This window comes from Aquila chrysaetos, chromosome 23, assembly GCF_900496995.4.
Source record: "Aquila chrysaetos chrysaetos chromosome 23, bAquChr1.4, whole genome shotgun sequence".
NCBI classification, from domain to species: Eukaryota; Metazoa; Chordata; class Aves; order Accipitriformes; family Accipitridae; genus Aquila; species Aquila chrysaetos.
This window is the reverse complement of record NC_044026.1, coordinates 20,542,752-20,559,353: the sequence shown is the minus strand read 5'-3', so window position 1 is coordinate 20,559,353 and position 16,602 is coordinate 20,542,752. Positions and strand designations below refer to the sequence as shown.

Below are 16,602 nucleotides of genomic sequence, written 5' to 3'. Positions count from 1 at the left end.
ACCAGAGTGGGAGACAAAAACTTGAGAAGAAAAATAGGAAGACAAAACCTCCTTGGTTAACAAAAAGCAGTCACCCTTGTCATTCTTGAGCATATCATTAGCAGTCTTTGTGTGTTTCTTAAGTTTAACAAAGTCTAGCATTCAGGTGACCTGTCACCTGCCATTATTTTCTTTATGGATGTATTCAGGAACTGTTTCCATTGTACTGCAGTACTGTAGTTCAGCAGTCACAGTAAAAATGGTCTTCTGAAATTAATAAATTAAATAGCCTGAATGGATGATAGCTGGGAAGAGACAAAGACATGGAGGTAACGCATAACTGATTGCATTGATACTATAATATTTTTAATGTAGTGATCAAGTATCTAAACTATATTTCCTCAAGTAGCCAAGCTACAAATTAAATTGCAACAGTGAATTACTGCATTTCCCACAGAGGGAGATGAATGGGAGATGAATCACTGACCTTCCAAATGATACTCATTCAGTGTATTAATTCTGAACATAAAAACATCAGTTGAACAACAACAAAAAAAAAAAAATCAAGTCAAAATCATTCTCAAACCAGTTTTGAGAAGAGATTTTATAGTTCATTAATTTTGGATAACAAAGGACCAAAATAACAAGGCCCTGAAACAAACTAATTGAGAGCTTTGCCCTGCATGTCTAGGACCCAGACAGTGAAGAAATGGAGCAAAACCAGTCAACAATTGTGATATAGTCAGGAAACACTATCTGTGCTTAGCCAGCAGGCAATCATGCTACAGATTCTTCTTCATTTTCATCCTAGCCATAAAAAAAACTCTGATTTTGCAGAACATCCTGCCACCTTGCAGAACCTAGGAATGGAGCAGAAGACCCAGCTGTTCCCCAAGAACATTATCTGACTACAAAGGCAGCACAGTAATCTGCAAGTTATTGGCAGTTATGGTGAGAATGTCTCAGGAGGAGAGCACAGAGATAAGGCAGAAAAGGTCTGAAAGCTTAACTGCTGAAAACCAAAGTAAATATTAAACATAAAATGGGGGATTTCTTGCTTGTTTGGGTTTTTTACATTTTGTGCTGTATACCCTCTACAGCTATTTAATTATTATTATAATATTCCTACTATTATCATCTCCACTGCAGCAGAAAAATCTAAAAAGCAAAAAACCATACAATTTAATTGTTTAGGAAATCAGCTCCTTCTAGATTTATCCTTACTCTGCACATACATTCAAGGACCACAAACAAGAAGAGCCTAAAAAACAGACACTTAATAAGATTATAAAATTGTATTGGTTAGGTTACTGAAATGACATTTTATTTCCAAGAAACACAAGATGACTCTGAAACCAAGATTTCTGAGCTTTCTGAAAGATATAAAAGAACGTTCTAATCTCACAGTCCCAAAGGCTGCACTACTAAAGAGCAAACTTCCTCACAACTCTGCAATAACCAAAGACCACTTTGCTTATCTGGGTAATCACTTGTGAAGCCCTATGCTAACAAAACCAAGGACTCCCTAGGCCACAGAGAATACTGAAGTAGATCCTGAAGTCAAGAAGTTACATAAACTGAAGCTTTTTAATTATGTGTATAAAAGCTACATCATTGTATGTTTATTTATATTTTAATATAATTTAATTATGTACTATATCTGCATCTTTTTTTATATAAGCTTGTGTATTTGTATATGCACATGAAAACACAAGTGAAAAAAGAGATGCTGACAGGAGTCTTGCCTACTGACAAAAAATCCCATCCGAACAGGGATGTGACAGTTTCTAAGCAGAAGACAAATAATTCTCTCTAAAACCGAGTATCTTTAGCTGATGCAGTGAGTTAACTCAAATACTCAGTTGACTCTTACTGCAGTCTGGAAATGGAGTTATGTATATACATACAGACACATGCTGACATCAGCAAATGAGTTTTCAATGCAAATCGCTTTGAATTTTGCCTCTTACACTTGTTTAAATTGCAAACCAATATGCATCTATGCTAATGAGGCACACTCTCAAGGGACTGTTGAGCTTTGCCACACAACCGCACAGTGAAGAAGTGCTAGTGCAGCATGGCCTGTGGCACAATCTTGCAGCCCCCTGCAAACCACCCTCCCAAAATAAGGTCACATGCAAGGGACAAGGCTGTTCCGCTGCAGTAAAGGACCTGCCCACACTGCCAACGTACCAGCAGCCCGCACTACCAGAACAGCAGCGCTGCTTTCAAAACCCAGTATGGCTGTACTCTGCCGAAGCTGCTGTACAAAGAGCAATACCACCTAGGGAGACCACATATATTTTAACAGTTCCAGAAGATAAACTGGATGCTCAAAGTGCTGGCTGCAGCATTGCCCAAAGTGAACACTGCACTCCATTAGCAGCTCAGGATAGCCCGTTTGGTGGTACCACTACCAAGCTGAATTCGATGAGGGAACAGCTGGGTTCTGACCCAGGAACTCCCCAGAGCAAGGCACAGGGAGGAAACAACTGGAGAACAGCCTTGCTGAGCTGCCATGACATACCATTACTTTTTAACTTGGAAGCAGTGTCAGAAGGGCCCATTCCTGCAGCCAGTCTGCCATTTGATTTACTACCTTAAATACTAAACCCTTAAATCCCACAGCATATATATTCAGAGTTGCAATATCCAAGCACAACTCAGTGGCCATGGTTAGTTCAGCTTTACAGGATCTTTAAAGTTTCATTTTTTAACATCAATGATACACTCGTCTCCTTAATTGAGTTTTGCTTGCAACAGTCTTCCATTACAAGGCTGGTATCTATTGTGATATGCTACAATGGATCTCCATTCTTCCCTCAAAACACTCTTCCCAGCTCCTTACAGTTACTACCTAGACCCTTAGATGGTAGTTGCTTAGACTATGAAAAGGCTGGATATTAAAATGGAGACTGAATCACTTAGAACAGAACTATGCATGTCCATACTGTACAAAATCTTGGATAGTTTCAGCCTCCAAAGAAGCAAAGTACAAGGAATCAAGACAAGCCAAGACATTTTTCTTCTCATCATCAAAACTGGGGGAGCGAGTGTGGAAATGGAGCACTGTAAATGGAAGAAACACTCAAGTGCTACACAGTCAGGAGAGCCTGACGATAACAAGGTCTGCGCCTGAAGTCTCACATTTTTGACCAATTCGTATTCAGGAGATACTTCACCTGAGCACTGTCCTTGTGCAACCACCCCTCCTGCAGCATGGGCTCTGCCCCTCATCGCCGGCTCCCAACGCCCGAGGGCCAAATGCAGCCCCATGGGACACAAACCGGTAAGGGGTATTGCTCTGCAGACTCCAGCATCGCACGAGGCTGGAGTCCCTCAATGACTACTGGGAACTCTGTTATGCAGGAATATCTTTTGAAAAGCCTGTCAGCCCTTTCCACACACTGAAGAAATTGCCGAGAGAAGGGTTTGAGATGGCTTAATGGCAAGCTTAGAGACTTCTAAAGTCCTCTCAGACTCGCAGTTCTGCTGCTACGCATACCACAGCCATTGTGAAGCTGGCCTATTCCTCTGCACTCTGCAAGGTAACTACCCTGCTTATGCCTTCTCACCTCTGTCCGACTGAAGTCCCGAGTCTGCTGACCACCTGGCAACAACTCAGAATAAGAATCAAACAGTGTGCAGTCACGCATGGGCTTCAAAGAAGCTGCAGGGGAAAGAAAAAGAAAGGAAAAAAACCCAAGCAAGACATGCCAAATCTTTGGTTAATACACACTTCTTAAAAACCTGTTCCAGCATCATTTTAACCTTCATTTCTACATATCAGAACTGATCTGTAAGCCATGGATGACAAACACCATGAAGAAAATCTGCCTATCTTGTATTTTGAGTAAGTCAATGTCATGCAAGGGATAGCATGTATAATTTCTGTTGTACAAATAATTGTGAAATTTGGGAGAAGTGATTCTTAGTAAACATTAACTGCCAAACAACAACCATTTGTTTGCGTTTTTCCTCCTCACAGTCCAGTATCAACTTAGTTGGCATTATAGTTTATATCTTGCCATCTTAGGAATGTTAAAGGTACTTACCAAACCTTCAACTCCAATTTTTGACATTTTGAATACTGAAAAGTATAGTAGAACCTACGTTATACCCTAAAATTGAAGGGCAGCAAAAAGCAAGGACACTAAACACAGTAGATGCTGCAGTATATACCATCTTTAACTAAACAGCATTGAGAGCCCGGAAAAAAAAAAAAAAAAAAAAAGAACTCTAACTTCTCACAGCAATATTCACAAGAACCTCATTCCTATTCCACAAGCTCAGGTCCTTCTGTTGATATCACTCTGGGATTAGTTCCTCTGAGATAAATCTGTCTTAACAGCTGGAAAACAGCTTTTCTTCAAGATCAATATACTGAAAGGCAGAATAACCAGTTCTCACATCAAATTTCTAGTTTCTGGCTAGCATCTAGTTTTTCTGAACAAATTAAGCTCTTGCAAATCTGTCTTAATGTACAGTACAGTGGGTTACGTACAGGGCAAATAGTTTTATAGATTCTGTAAATTAGTTTTAATAAAAACTTCCAGAAAAGAAGGTGGTGGGTCAAATTGTCAATGGAGCTGTGCCAGGATAGCATTTGGACCTGCGCTTGTAGTTTATAGAACAAGCCATAAAGCTAGCAAGATCAATTAATTCTTAAATGTTCTGTCTTACGCTCCAAGTCACTTTATTTGAAGCTTTAACACTTATCAGATGCAAGTATTTCACTTGAACCAAATTCTGCCTCATTCTGAAACAAATACAAAAACCTAATGAAAAACAGTTTCCAGTAATCTTCATTGGGTTCCTAACAAGCCCCCCCCCCCCCCCCAAAATCTAAATTTCAGAGAAATCAAATTATGAAAACATGAAAACAGGAAGTTTCTCCTGGAAATTTCTTTTTACATTTTAGATAAGTGTATGAGGCACTTGCGTACTTATCAATGCTTTCATTTCAGAAGTTGATACAACCAGGGCTCTATGCTTTCGTGTGATTCATGGTGTTACAGTGCGTTGAGATGTTCTGCTTTTTATTAATGGAAGTCTTTCAAAAGACAGATTTCTGAATCCTGACTAAGCAGCAGAATGAGCGCAAGACAGTTTCAGACCCTCAAGCTAACCAGAATTAGCATATTAGCTGAGGTATTTAGAGTGCTCACAACAAACAATTAGTCCTTTCACCTCTTCCACATAGATCAGCTTGGAATGCTTGGTTGCGTGCAACACCACGAAACAATAATCATCTAAGAAAATGGTAAAGACCACAGTGCTGAAAGGGACAAATTAGGGAAAAAGAGGACTCCCAGGGAACAACCACAGTTTACCATGCTCTTCCTCCCATTGGCATGATGATTCCCTACTACTAGAGTTTTAACCAAAAAGGCTTAATGTGAAGACACACCAAGAAGAACCTGCATGGGGGAGCTGACAAGCTAATTTTCATGAGAACAGGCGTGAGAGTAGTGAACGAAATGGTGGTCCTTGAGGGAAAAGGGTAGTTGTAATTATGACAAGGGAATGTAATTAGAGAGACTAAAAGTGATGAAGACTTGGAAGTGCAGGTTTTACAGGAGCTTCCTGCTTTGGATATGAAGATAGTGGATTATAAGGAACATGACTCCACCAGAAATTACTTCACAAATCTGATACAGGGTGAACATTTAATTTTCCTAACTCCAGCTCGATTTGCTCTTTTCCTGTCTTTTAATATATTGTGTCATCAAATTTAATGGAGATTTTATTAGGTCTTAAATATTATCCCTTAGAACTGTAATTATCATCTGTGATTAATCCTCCTTGCCCTAGAAAGTCATGCACATTTTTTAGATGGAACAGTATATATTTCAATGTTAATTTATAATTAAAAGAGACATAAGTGAAGAGAACAAATGAAAGGGCAGGTCTCTCACTGCACATTGTTACTGAGATATGTTACATTTTGGATTAATTCATCCTTGTGCTACACAAACTGTTGTAATCCCCCTGTCATTACTGCAAATTACTTACAGAAGAATCTGTGGATTACATAAAATGAATTACAAAAAAATTCAAGCTTTGATACAACTCGTAACTGCAACTAACAAAATATATTAGCATAGTAAGTTCTAAAGCAGTCAAGTATTGTTTTCAACACATAGTTAAGGGAAAAATCATTAAAAGAGTTAAAAGCCATATAAGTCTTGTTGAATTATCTTTGCTACAGGTAATCATCTGCCACTTTAGCTATAATGACACCTGAAGCACACTGGAGCCAAGAGGCAGACATTAAGAGGCAGGTAACTGCTACACTTTGCATCACTATTTTGTGCTTTTATACATTCCTTCTTCAGCAATCGCCTCGTAAGCACAATTAAAAACACACACATTAAAAAGCAACTGGAGAGCCACTACGCAGCATAGAACCCTGCCCTACCTGCAGGATGGAAAATGAAACAACCTGTCTTACACACACGTTGGGTACCTGAGGCGGGTGGCTACAGGAACATGACCTGCCGCAGGGACGTTACCTGCTTGAAGGTACTCGGGCAGCAGCGTCTCCGGCAGCGTCTCCGGCAGCTGGTAACCATTCTTCCTCGCAACCACGAGGTGGAAAGCAGCACAAAACTCCGGGAGTGTCAGCGCCCCGTCGCAATCCACGTCACTCAGCTCCCTGCAGGTATGACAGGCACACATTTTCCAAGCCATTACCTCAGGGAAACATATGGGTGCAATCACAGTGGAGACAGAAATGCAACTTTGAGAAGGGTTATTTTAATACAAGACAAGCGTGTCTGTCATTTGCACTTGATCCTAACTTGCACATTTGTCTTGGGGAAGGTGAAGCAAGCTAATTTTCTAATACTGACTTGTCACTTTTTTCTTTTTTAATAAAGTACTTTTTTTTTTTTTGTTATACATCATACCATACAATACGATGATACGTACATATTATAACATGAAATACATATCCAGTACTTCCAAGGCTGAAATTAACTTTCCCATGGTTGGAAGCACTTTTGGCCAATCCATGCAGGATCTTAAACTAGTTCAAGCAGAAAAAGTTAAAAATGGACTTCAGCATTGGTTACTTAGCACCATTGACTAGCCTCAAGAAAAGAGCTAAATTAATGCTCTTGACAAGTTTAAATGATATTGTTAACTTCTCACTAAAGCGGTTCTCTATTTAATTCTAGGATTCTTCTCAAACACTAAAACTGAACTTCAGAAATTCAAGAATTCAATTTTATAAATTAACTCTTTGCAAGAACTGACTAATATTTTATCATGAGCACATGGACTAAAACAAATAAAGATGTAACTTCCTCCTCATTGGAAGTAATGAGCATTTTTCAAACTGTTAAGGTTATGGTGACAAAGACTGAAACATCCCATGTGTTTAACACAGCGACACAACCTGATAAATCACATCGTCACAAAATTATAATTAGCTACTAGAAAGGAATACTCTTTAAATTTTGCACAGAGAACAACTTGTGCCAACAATAGAAATAAAATGTGTTTTGTTAACATATTGGATTAATCCATTCTTCTCAAGCAATCTTAAATTTAGATTCCAATATTCACTTCCCCAACACTGTGTTTCTTCAATTGTTTTTTTTATTTTCACAACTGACAATCCGCTTTGAAAAGATTCCAGACATATTCTTTGACCCCGACAGATGTTCAGGCTCTTGCAAGCTTTTCTTCTCATCTCCCTTCATAAAAGCATATATAAAAGTAAAATCTCTATCAGCATTTCTGATCAACATTTAAAACTGTTTGTTCTTCCTGTCTGAGATGCAAGGATGACACTGAATTACAAAGCACCATGTTGTTTATGAAAATATAATACAATCCTTGTCAAATTTTATCATGTACAGTTCCATCCGCAATCGTTTCTAAATAAGCTCATTAAGTGTACTGGTTCATTAGAAAAGCACTGATTAATTATGTAGTTGTACTTACTAAAAATTAGGCATTAATTAGGCCTCCTTTGACAAAACACAGCCAGAAACATAAAACGAACAACACATCTAAAACATTCCAGAGGTGCTTCTCCTCTGTATTGTTTCATGGAAAATGTCAGTCTGTTGAGCTACGGATGCTGCTTACAATATACTTAAGAACTGCTCTCAGTTATATCACTGTTCAAACCTTCCCAGTCCTGCTGAGTAGGTGAACATCTCTCCAGAAAACAAACGTGTCAGGAAGATGAATGAGTACCCTGCTGCTGGGACCTGAAAGTGATTCTGGAGATAAGAGTAATAATTGTAATTGAAGACACTTTCCAAAATTTAACAAGAACTCTTGAATTAAGCGTCTTTTCAAAAAAACAGGATACACATCCCCAACACTATTACAGTACTTACCAGATGTGAGAAAGCTCTGGGATGGGCAGCTTTGATTTTGTGAAGAAATTCTTTGCCACGGAACCTGTTGGGAAACCATGCCTTATCAACCACTGGAAATTAATTCTCCAATTATTTACCTTTGGCCAGGGCTGCCATGCCAGAAGCAGATGGTTACTTTACATCCGAGAGATGCTCAGATTAACTGGATGCAAATATAGCTGTTCGACCATTTGTCTCTTGTTGAATAAGTGACAAGGCCAGACAGAGCTGTTGACCTCATTTCCCCATTCTCTCCATATGGGAAAAATAAATAAAGGAAAACACACTTTAGTACTACTGATTCTAACCAGCATAATGAGTATGTCAGCAATGATGAAATAACAGACACAACGGCTCTGCTTCACCCAGGCGCCATGTGTGTGGCAGTACAGTGCCGTAGTGTCTGCACTGCTCTCCCAAGACGCTGCTTCAACCATGACTTTTCCCTCCAGTGCCTCAATTTTTATGAAAAAAAAAAACCAAAAACCAAAACCCAAACCAACAAAAACTAGGAGATTCAGATAGCACATAGCTACTGTCCTGTTGCAGGCATCCTCAGTCACCCTGCCACAACAGCCCTTCTCATTCTTTTCCTAGATAACAAATCCACTTCTTCACCATCCCATATCATGGGCTATGAGCAGTACCCTGTAAGCCCTTCCTGGATACAGGCTTACAAAATGTAAGGCAACATAAAGCACAGATTTCTAGGTCTATACCCCTCTTCCCCTTGGGCATTCAGGTCCTATCACCTACTGCAGTACATAAGAAAAGCTGGCACTGGGGCAGGTCCAAGACTCACCTAGCACAGCACATCCTCCCCAACACTGGATGCCAAGAGAGGAGTATGTGACCATGACAAAGCCACACAATAACAATGTAGCTCCAGAATACCCCCTAACCTCTGAGCACCTGCAATTCAGGAACTTTCTCAACCAGAGGTAACATTTAAACATTCAGTAACTTCTGACAGATTTTTCAGTCACAGATTTCTCAAATAACATCTTAAACCCGGACAAACCTCTAGCATCTGTATCACCCTGCAGCAAGGATTTCTACAGCTTAATTATTTCAGGATGTTGTAGAAGCTCAGATTTATAATTTATAGACAGTAATTCTGGATGTGCAGGGACTGCCTGAGAATCTTGCTTAACATAAAGGAAAACACACAGCTACCCGAGAGGCTCTATATGCATATACACATGCATACACAGTTACAGACATATGTAAGTCTGTGAGGAAATACAAAGTTGTTGAACAACTATTTTCTCTTTCAAGCAAATTCTATAAAGGAGACTTAACTGAGGCAAAGAACTAGTGAAGCACTAATTTCTGTCAGCAGTGTGTAATTTATTTATTTTGGCTGGATCCGAGCCTCCTGAACCCCAGTAATACAGCAGGGCTCAGTAAGACTGCCTCAGTTTGAAACCTGTGACATCTTCCTTGCTAGACCAATTGTCTGTATCTGCAGTGACTCCTCTCACCAGCAGCCTGATCCTCCTATTTGGGATGGAAATGCAATCTCAATACGCTGTTAACAATACTTTTACCGTGTGTGTGCTCTCCAGGATTTGCTTTTAATCACCTAAAGGTCAAAATCTCAGTCCCTCAGAGCCATAAACACTGAGGCTTGACCACATAGGCCAGTTAACTGCATGCTTCACTTTCATCATGTGGATGCTGGCACATTTCTGCTGGGAAAGCAAGCACAACCCTAAGGGATTTTTCAGCTCAATATACGCTGCAGGTGTGAGCCACAAATATAGTCAATCAAATACAGAGAGCTCATTCTATTTTTTACTGAATCACCAACATTTCTCCCTCAGATGTAATTATTCTTCTAAAATCAGGCTATTTAGGAAAAAACATAATGGCCACAGAATTGGTTTGCTTTTTGAGTTGTCTTCCTTTAAAAAGAAAAGGCAATCAACTCTCTCATAAACTCATTCCAGGGAGAAAAAAGAATTAATTTAACTACTTAGCACTTCTCACCGCTCAGCCTGGTCCCTCTACTCAACACGCACGGTGTCTGGTAAAAATTACCTGAAATAAAGGAGTTCAGGTCTGGCTGCAGGGACCTAAACTGGTTGATGTAGTAGTCTCGCTGCTCCTCCGTTATCCTCCAAGGGTCATCCGAGTAGTTGGTGCTGCTGTCCTGCTGCTCCCGCTCCACTGAAAGAGACTGAAAGGAGGGACACTGGTACCAGCTGCAGGCAGGGGGCCAGAAGGTCATTGGGAACCTCAAGAAACCAGATTCACTCTCTTCTCTTAGCAGACACATATTTTAAAAGAGACGAGAAGCAGAAACAGCCACGCTGATTACCATCCCACTACTTAGCTGTTAAAGCTCAGGCTAGTATTAGGTATCTTTACCCAGGCAATTTAAGGAAGTTTTACATGACCAAAGCTAAAAGAAAAAGGAAAGTCCAATTCATACTTTATTACCTCTGTATTCATTTTGGGGGTTCATTTTGGCTGCCATTACAACCCTGAACTGCATACTGTACACCTGGAATGGATGGAACCAGTAAAGGAGCTAAAGCTGTATTTAAGCAGCACAGTGCATGAAAATTTAGCTTTGCTAAGAAACTATGTATTTAGTCTAGGAGTGGTGCTGTAACTATGGAGCTATACTGCTTCTGGACCCTCCACTCACCCCGGTAGCTCAGCACACATTACACCGAGCCAGGGAGACATGCAAACCCTTCGAGACCTCCTCAACCTTCTGTGACTTCCCATGGTTTAGGTAAAAATCCTACTTTGGGAAAAAATATTCTGGAGGAGAAGGACATTTTATCCATTTATGTCTTTGCTTTCTGATTGACTTGTTTAAGGGAAGTCTGTATGTTTGGTAGGTTGGGTAGTGGTGTCTAGAAGAGGGCTGCTGGTACAATTACTGCCTTTGTTAAACTGGAATGACTTAGCATTCAAGATTTAGGCCTGGATGACGACACTGTTAAAGAGGGAGGGCAAGAGTGAACAATAACCAGGCTCCAACGAGCTCCACAACCCTTTCTCTGACATACCTGTCCATTTCCTAAGAATCAAATGCAAAACACCAGTTCTGAAATACATCAAAAGATCCCCAAAACAGGCAACATCATAAAGCTGTAAATTAATTTTCATTTCAAAGTGCTACACAAATGCACCCAGTTTCACTTCAAGTTAGCACAAATTATGTGACACTACCTGCAGATCTTTTCCTGAGGCTCAGGTGACATTTTATTATGGGTGTGGGGTGCTAAGCACTAGGGAAAAGGTACAGAGTCTCTGAGTCTTACTTATTTAGGAAAAGCTCTCCCTTAGGACAGCTTTGTCCTTCCATAGGGCAAACTACCTATTTGCATAGTCAGTGCACAGGAGGCATACTGGAACATCGGAAAGATCTGCTTTTGCAACCAGCAGGAAAACATAGGACCCATCTCATAAAAGCAAACAAATATCCAGAAATTCATTTATTCTGTTTGAGATGCAATTTAACCAACTGGGGTGAAAAAACAGAATACACAGAATATTAGGCTATAAATTCTGTGCATGTGTTACAGATGGCATTCTAAATCAAGCAGGAATCTCTGTGCAACCTCATATATTTTAAATGAAAATGTTTTACTTTTGCTATAACCTCAATTTTTTTTTTTTTACTTTTGAACTGAAGATTCTCAGTCTAGTTTTCCTATCTGTGCTATTTGGTGCATTCTACTTAGATTCAGCAATTTAATTAGTTGGCTTATTTATTTTAATTTCCCCTTCCCATCAGCTTTGGTTTTTTCTTTTTCATATACTAGAAAAGCATGCTTCAGCCTCTAGTCTAAAAACGTGATGGAGAACACTTTTTACTTTTGAAGTATGAATTCATCTGCCTTTTTTTTTTTTTATTTCTATTTCATGTTTTATTAGTAGTACTACTGAAGAAAAACATCAATTCATTACCCGATTAAGAGTTGAACAGGTGAGTGCAGGTTTGGTTCCATAATTCCCTGATGATGGTCCATCTTGCTGGTGAGCAGAGTGTCTGACTTCATAAGGAGCTACAGACATTTAAAATAAAGTATATAAATGAAAGGATAATCAAAAAGATTCTACCAGGCTAAAGGAAATAATTAAATACCACAAGGTCAAGAATCTAGCTTGTGAACCTAGTATCATAGTATCAATATCCATTTTGTCTTCTGCAACAAAATTCCAGCCACATACTTGTCTTTCACATTACATCATTCTTCTTCAGACATTACTGATAAGAAACTGTGTCATATATTACCAGATAACATAAATCATTGTTCATCATGTTGAAATATATATATAGCCTGTTTATATATTTATACATTTTATATATTTATACCCATATATAACACAAGAACGCATTACAAATAAGAAGAAATAATTCAACTGAGCTGCAAAAAAAATAAGCTTTGACAATGCCATCAAACAGTAAATCACTAATTTTCCATATACTCTTCTTCCCCCTTCCCTAATTTCTGTTGAAAATCAAAATACATGACTCACCACTTTACACTATTTGGAGTAAAGTTAGTAAAGAAAAGTAACAATTACTTCTTTTGCTAAAATAAGTCACTTGTGTTCCACTGCAGCAAATATAGTAAGCAGTGACTAACAGTATGTTTAAGAACGATGTTTTAAACATAGGTCAAGTACACAAACACAAAGGTAACTCACTTGCAAACTCTTACAGAGTTGAAAACTTCTGCTGCCAACCTATTTAAAATGTACCACTACAAAGACAGTCTGCATTAGATAGACAGAACTTAAAAGATTCTTGATGAAAAGTGAGACCAAGAAATCTTAAAAATTTTGAGCTCAGGAAGACCTTAGCCATCATACGCCTAACTCCCTTGCTTTCCTGAGTGGTCTTATCCTGTATTGGTATCTATTTTTCTGCCTGTTCAAATAACTTCTAATTTCAGAAAAAAACCCACAGGAAGTTGGGAAACATACAGACATGCTTGGAGAGGAGATTTAAGCACAAGGCCACTCTGCTATGTGTTTGCTACCAAGAAAAACTTGCAAAACTATCAAGAAAAAAAACAGTATATAGTCATGGTTGCAGTGCAAAGGGCTGCCCTTGAAGACCCACTGTCCAGTTCCAGGGTCAGCCTTGCAGTACACAGAAGAGCCCACAAGCTTGGTGCTGCGGTGCTAGCACCTCCTGCCCACACACTAACGTGGCAGCTTTCAGACCCACCCTTTCAAGTGCTCTTCAGAAAACTGGAAGGGTCCTAATCTTAAAGGCCAGGAAGAACCAGTAGGTCACCTAGCCTGGCACTTGGTACAGCATGGGCCGTAAAATGTTACCTGCTTGCTGCCACTGAGAACACATTTGGCTGAAGTATCCCCAGTGGGATTAAAATAGGAGAGATTCCCATTCTGGAAAACAGGAGAAATTCCCCTCTGGAAAATAACCATAGTGTTCTACACCTCTAGGATTTTATCACCTTAAAAATTCAAGCAGTTGAATAATTAATTTTAGAAGAAGTTGACAGCTGGATTGGACGCTGCTGCCTCTACTCACTTTGCACAGCCGCTGACTCCATGAGAAATTTCACTGAAGTTACAATTGCAACCAAACTTGGAGGAAAAAAAAAAACCAACACCCAAAATCCACCCCTATAGTACTGGCAGATTTGGGACAGAGTCCCAGAAAACAGCAGAGCGCACAACATGTAACACGGTCAGCTGCTCCCGACAGCTCTTCAGGGTGAGGGCTATCTGCCACGTCTTCCTCGCTGGAGTGGAACACGTGTCATACCAAAAGACGACCTTGCTAGTGTTGCTTATTTCAGAAGTCAACCACCACTGTTTTGATCAGTTGTACCAAGGGTGCAGTGGGGAAAAATCCCATCTCTGAACAAACAGCAGTTTACCTAACTGACAAATGAATGCCTGTGACTCAGTACTGGTACAATTTTCACGTGAAGGCCACTTGATTGTGTTGAACACATTCTTATTATGGCTGTAGTGAGTTTCAAAACATTGCAATAGCTGTTTTTTCACTCATTTGTAAACAAGGACGACAACTGAAGGACTAGCATGCTCCACTCTTCGCTCACTGCAAACACACTAACTGAAGGCCGGAGGGGTGATGGAAGGATGGTATACACCAATGCCTACTACTGCCACCCTCCTCGTCACCAGATGTTGCAATTAGGAGAGCACAGGCACCTCACTATTAACAGGAGCTTGTAAAGCCTTAGTAAAACTGTCTTCTGCCCCACTACCCTCTCGTTAAAATCAGAATGTTTTGCCATCTACTCTAATGGCAGCGCAATCAAAGACAGAGCATCTATGTAGTGCCTTATTCTTGTCCATTTTGCCTAAGTTACTGTGTGGCACTGTTTTTATATTCATGCCCTATCGTTATTTCCGTTACAAAACCAGAGAGATTACTATCCTTTCCTGCAAAGGAAGGTTCACTGCCAATCTGAAAACTAATATAGCCACTACTGAAATCAGAAGCGGGCTTTTCTTCCCCTCTAATGAAATCAAAAGCTTCATGCACTCTGAAAATACTCACAAACACTCTGCCACTGGGATATATTGCACGTAGTCTCGTCAGAGATTAGGTATTAGCATTTATCTGTGAGCAGTGACACATAAATCTAACTAATTTACCAAAAAGAGAACAGGATTGAACAATCAAAACAAAATGAGATGATTGAATCGTTTTCCAAAATACAGGTCTAATTAAATGTTAAAATCATTAGGCTGACTGTCAGTTGCATTTGAAATTTGGATGCTTCTGAGAAAAAAATAAAAAACAAAACAAAAAGAATTTAATACAACGTGCACATCCCAGTTTTTATCCTACCTCCATGCTGCTGCTCCAGCCCACTTCTTGATTTACCATATCCGTAACTTAAGGGTACTCTCTGGTAAGTAGATGGAGAAGCAGGAGGTGAGCAGATTGGAGACATCGGTGGAGACTTGGGTTCCTATTTCAAAAACACACCAACACAAAATGGAATTCTGAGACAACAGCAAAAAAAGCAAGTAATCCTGCACAGTGATCTGAATGCGTACAGCATGATGGACAAAGAAAAGGCAAACGCTGTAGTTCCCCGAGGCCCTTTATTTCCATGAAAAGGCTCCTTAAAAAACAAAAGTTGGTAAAGACATAATTTGGTATTGAGCCTTCTAGGGGTAAAGCATGGCAATGCCATAGCAAAGCTTTACAATGAACAGCTTAAGGTATTTGACTTCCAAAAGATGCCTGCAGAAGTATACGTAGAATGCTTAATTTGAGTGGGTATCTTTGAATTTGCATAACACATTTAGTTAGGGTGAGTGCATTCTTCGTGGGAGAGCATTTTTCATATAAAACATGTACAAAAAATTAAACCAAATCTCCAAATTGGTATTTTAAGCACTCTGTGGATTTGTAGATTTTACTGGGTATCTATCCTACAGCATTCTCTTTACCTTGACTTACAGATTGTTTAAGAAGAGGATGTGATCCTAAACAGTTTACTGTGTAAAAAGGAAAACACAACACACCACAGATAACCTAGATGGAGCCAGGGGTTTGAGGGCAGCATTCTGCTTCAGTGTCAGTACACACAGGCACATAGGCATACGTGCTCTTCTTCCTCATCCTGTTATTCCAGCCATGTACCTTGTCATCAGCAGCTCATTCCTGTTGGGTTGACCTCAGGCTGGGAATGCCATTTACTCACGCCAACACACCATGTGACAAATGTGTGCGCACGTTATAGGAAGATAAAGCACCTGCCACCAAGCATTTACAACATGACCTGATACAATACCCAGAAGAGAAGGTGTCAAGCCTGGGGAAAATTATGAAAATCAAGGTTGTGCTGTGAAGCAACTTGTATCTGAGTAAGTGCTCTCAACTCTCTTAAATACAGGTAAATACAAATCTCCCTTAGACAGCTTTATTAAATTGGCAACTCAGAACAACAGATGCTGGGATGATGTTTCGCTGAGGACAAAAGAAAAGCAGGTTTCTTCTGGACTACTCCTAGGGGAAATTAGAATGGAAGAAAACCTGGTGGCCTTATCCCACACAGAAATAGTGGCTCGTGATTCAACACCTCTTCTCCAATTGAATATTTCTGCAGTGACTAAGGATCATACTGGCCATGAGAAATCGCTCACTTTCCTGTTCTGTTTCACAGACAGATTTCTGTTTGCCGCTCCTCCCCTAGTCCTCGCCAAGAAACAGCGCTGGACTGAGTAGGAGGACAACACTGAAAGAACTTACACAAAATAT

At 39.7% G+C, this 16,602-nt stretch overlaps 1 protein-coding gene across 3 annotated transcripts in view; it reads right to left on the bottom strand.

Moving 5' to 3' along the window:
- Positions 1-16,602, bottom strand: part of REPS2 (RALBP1 associated Eps domain containing 2) — a 102,500-nt gene that overhangs the window by 48,213 nt on the left and 37,685 nt on the right. For all 3 annotated transcript variants that reach the window (XM_029998971.1, XM_029998973.1, XM_029998972.1), the window contains exons 4-9: positions 15,181-15,304; positions 12,288-12,385; positions 10,401-10,539; positions 8,337-8,400; positions 6,495-6,637; positions 3,555-3,649 (exon numbers count right to left, since the gene is read on the bottom strand). In XM_029998971.1, the coding sequence (XP_029854831.1) occupies positions 3,555-3,649; positions 6,495-6,637; positions 8,337-8,400; positions 10,401-10,539; positions 12,288-12,385; positions 15,181-15,304 (663 nt within the window). The remainder of the gene's footprint in view (positions 1-3,554; positions 3,650-6,494; positions 6,638-8,336; positions 8,401-10,400; positions 10,540-12,287; positions 12,386-15,180; positions 15,305-16,602) is intronic.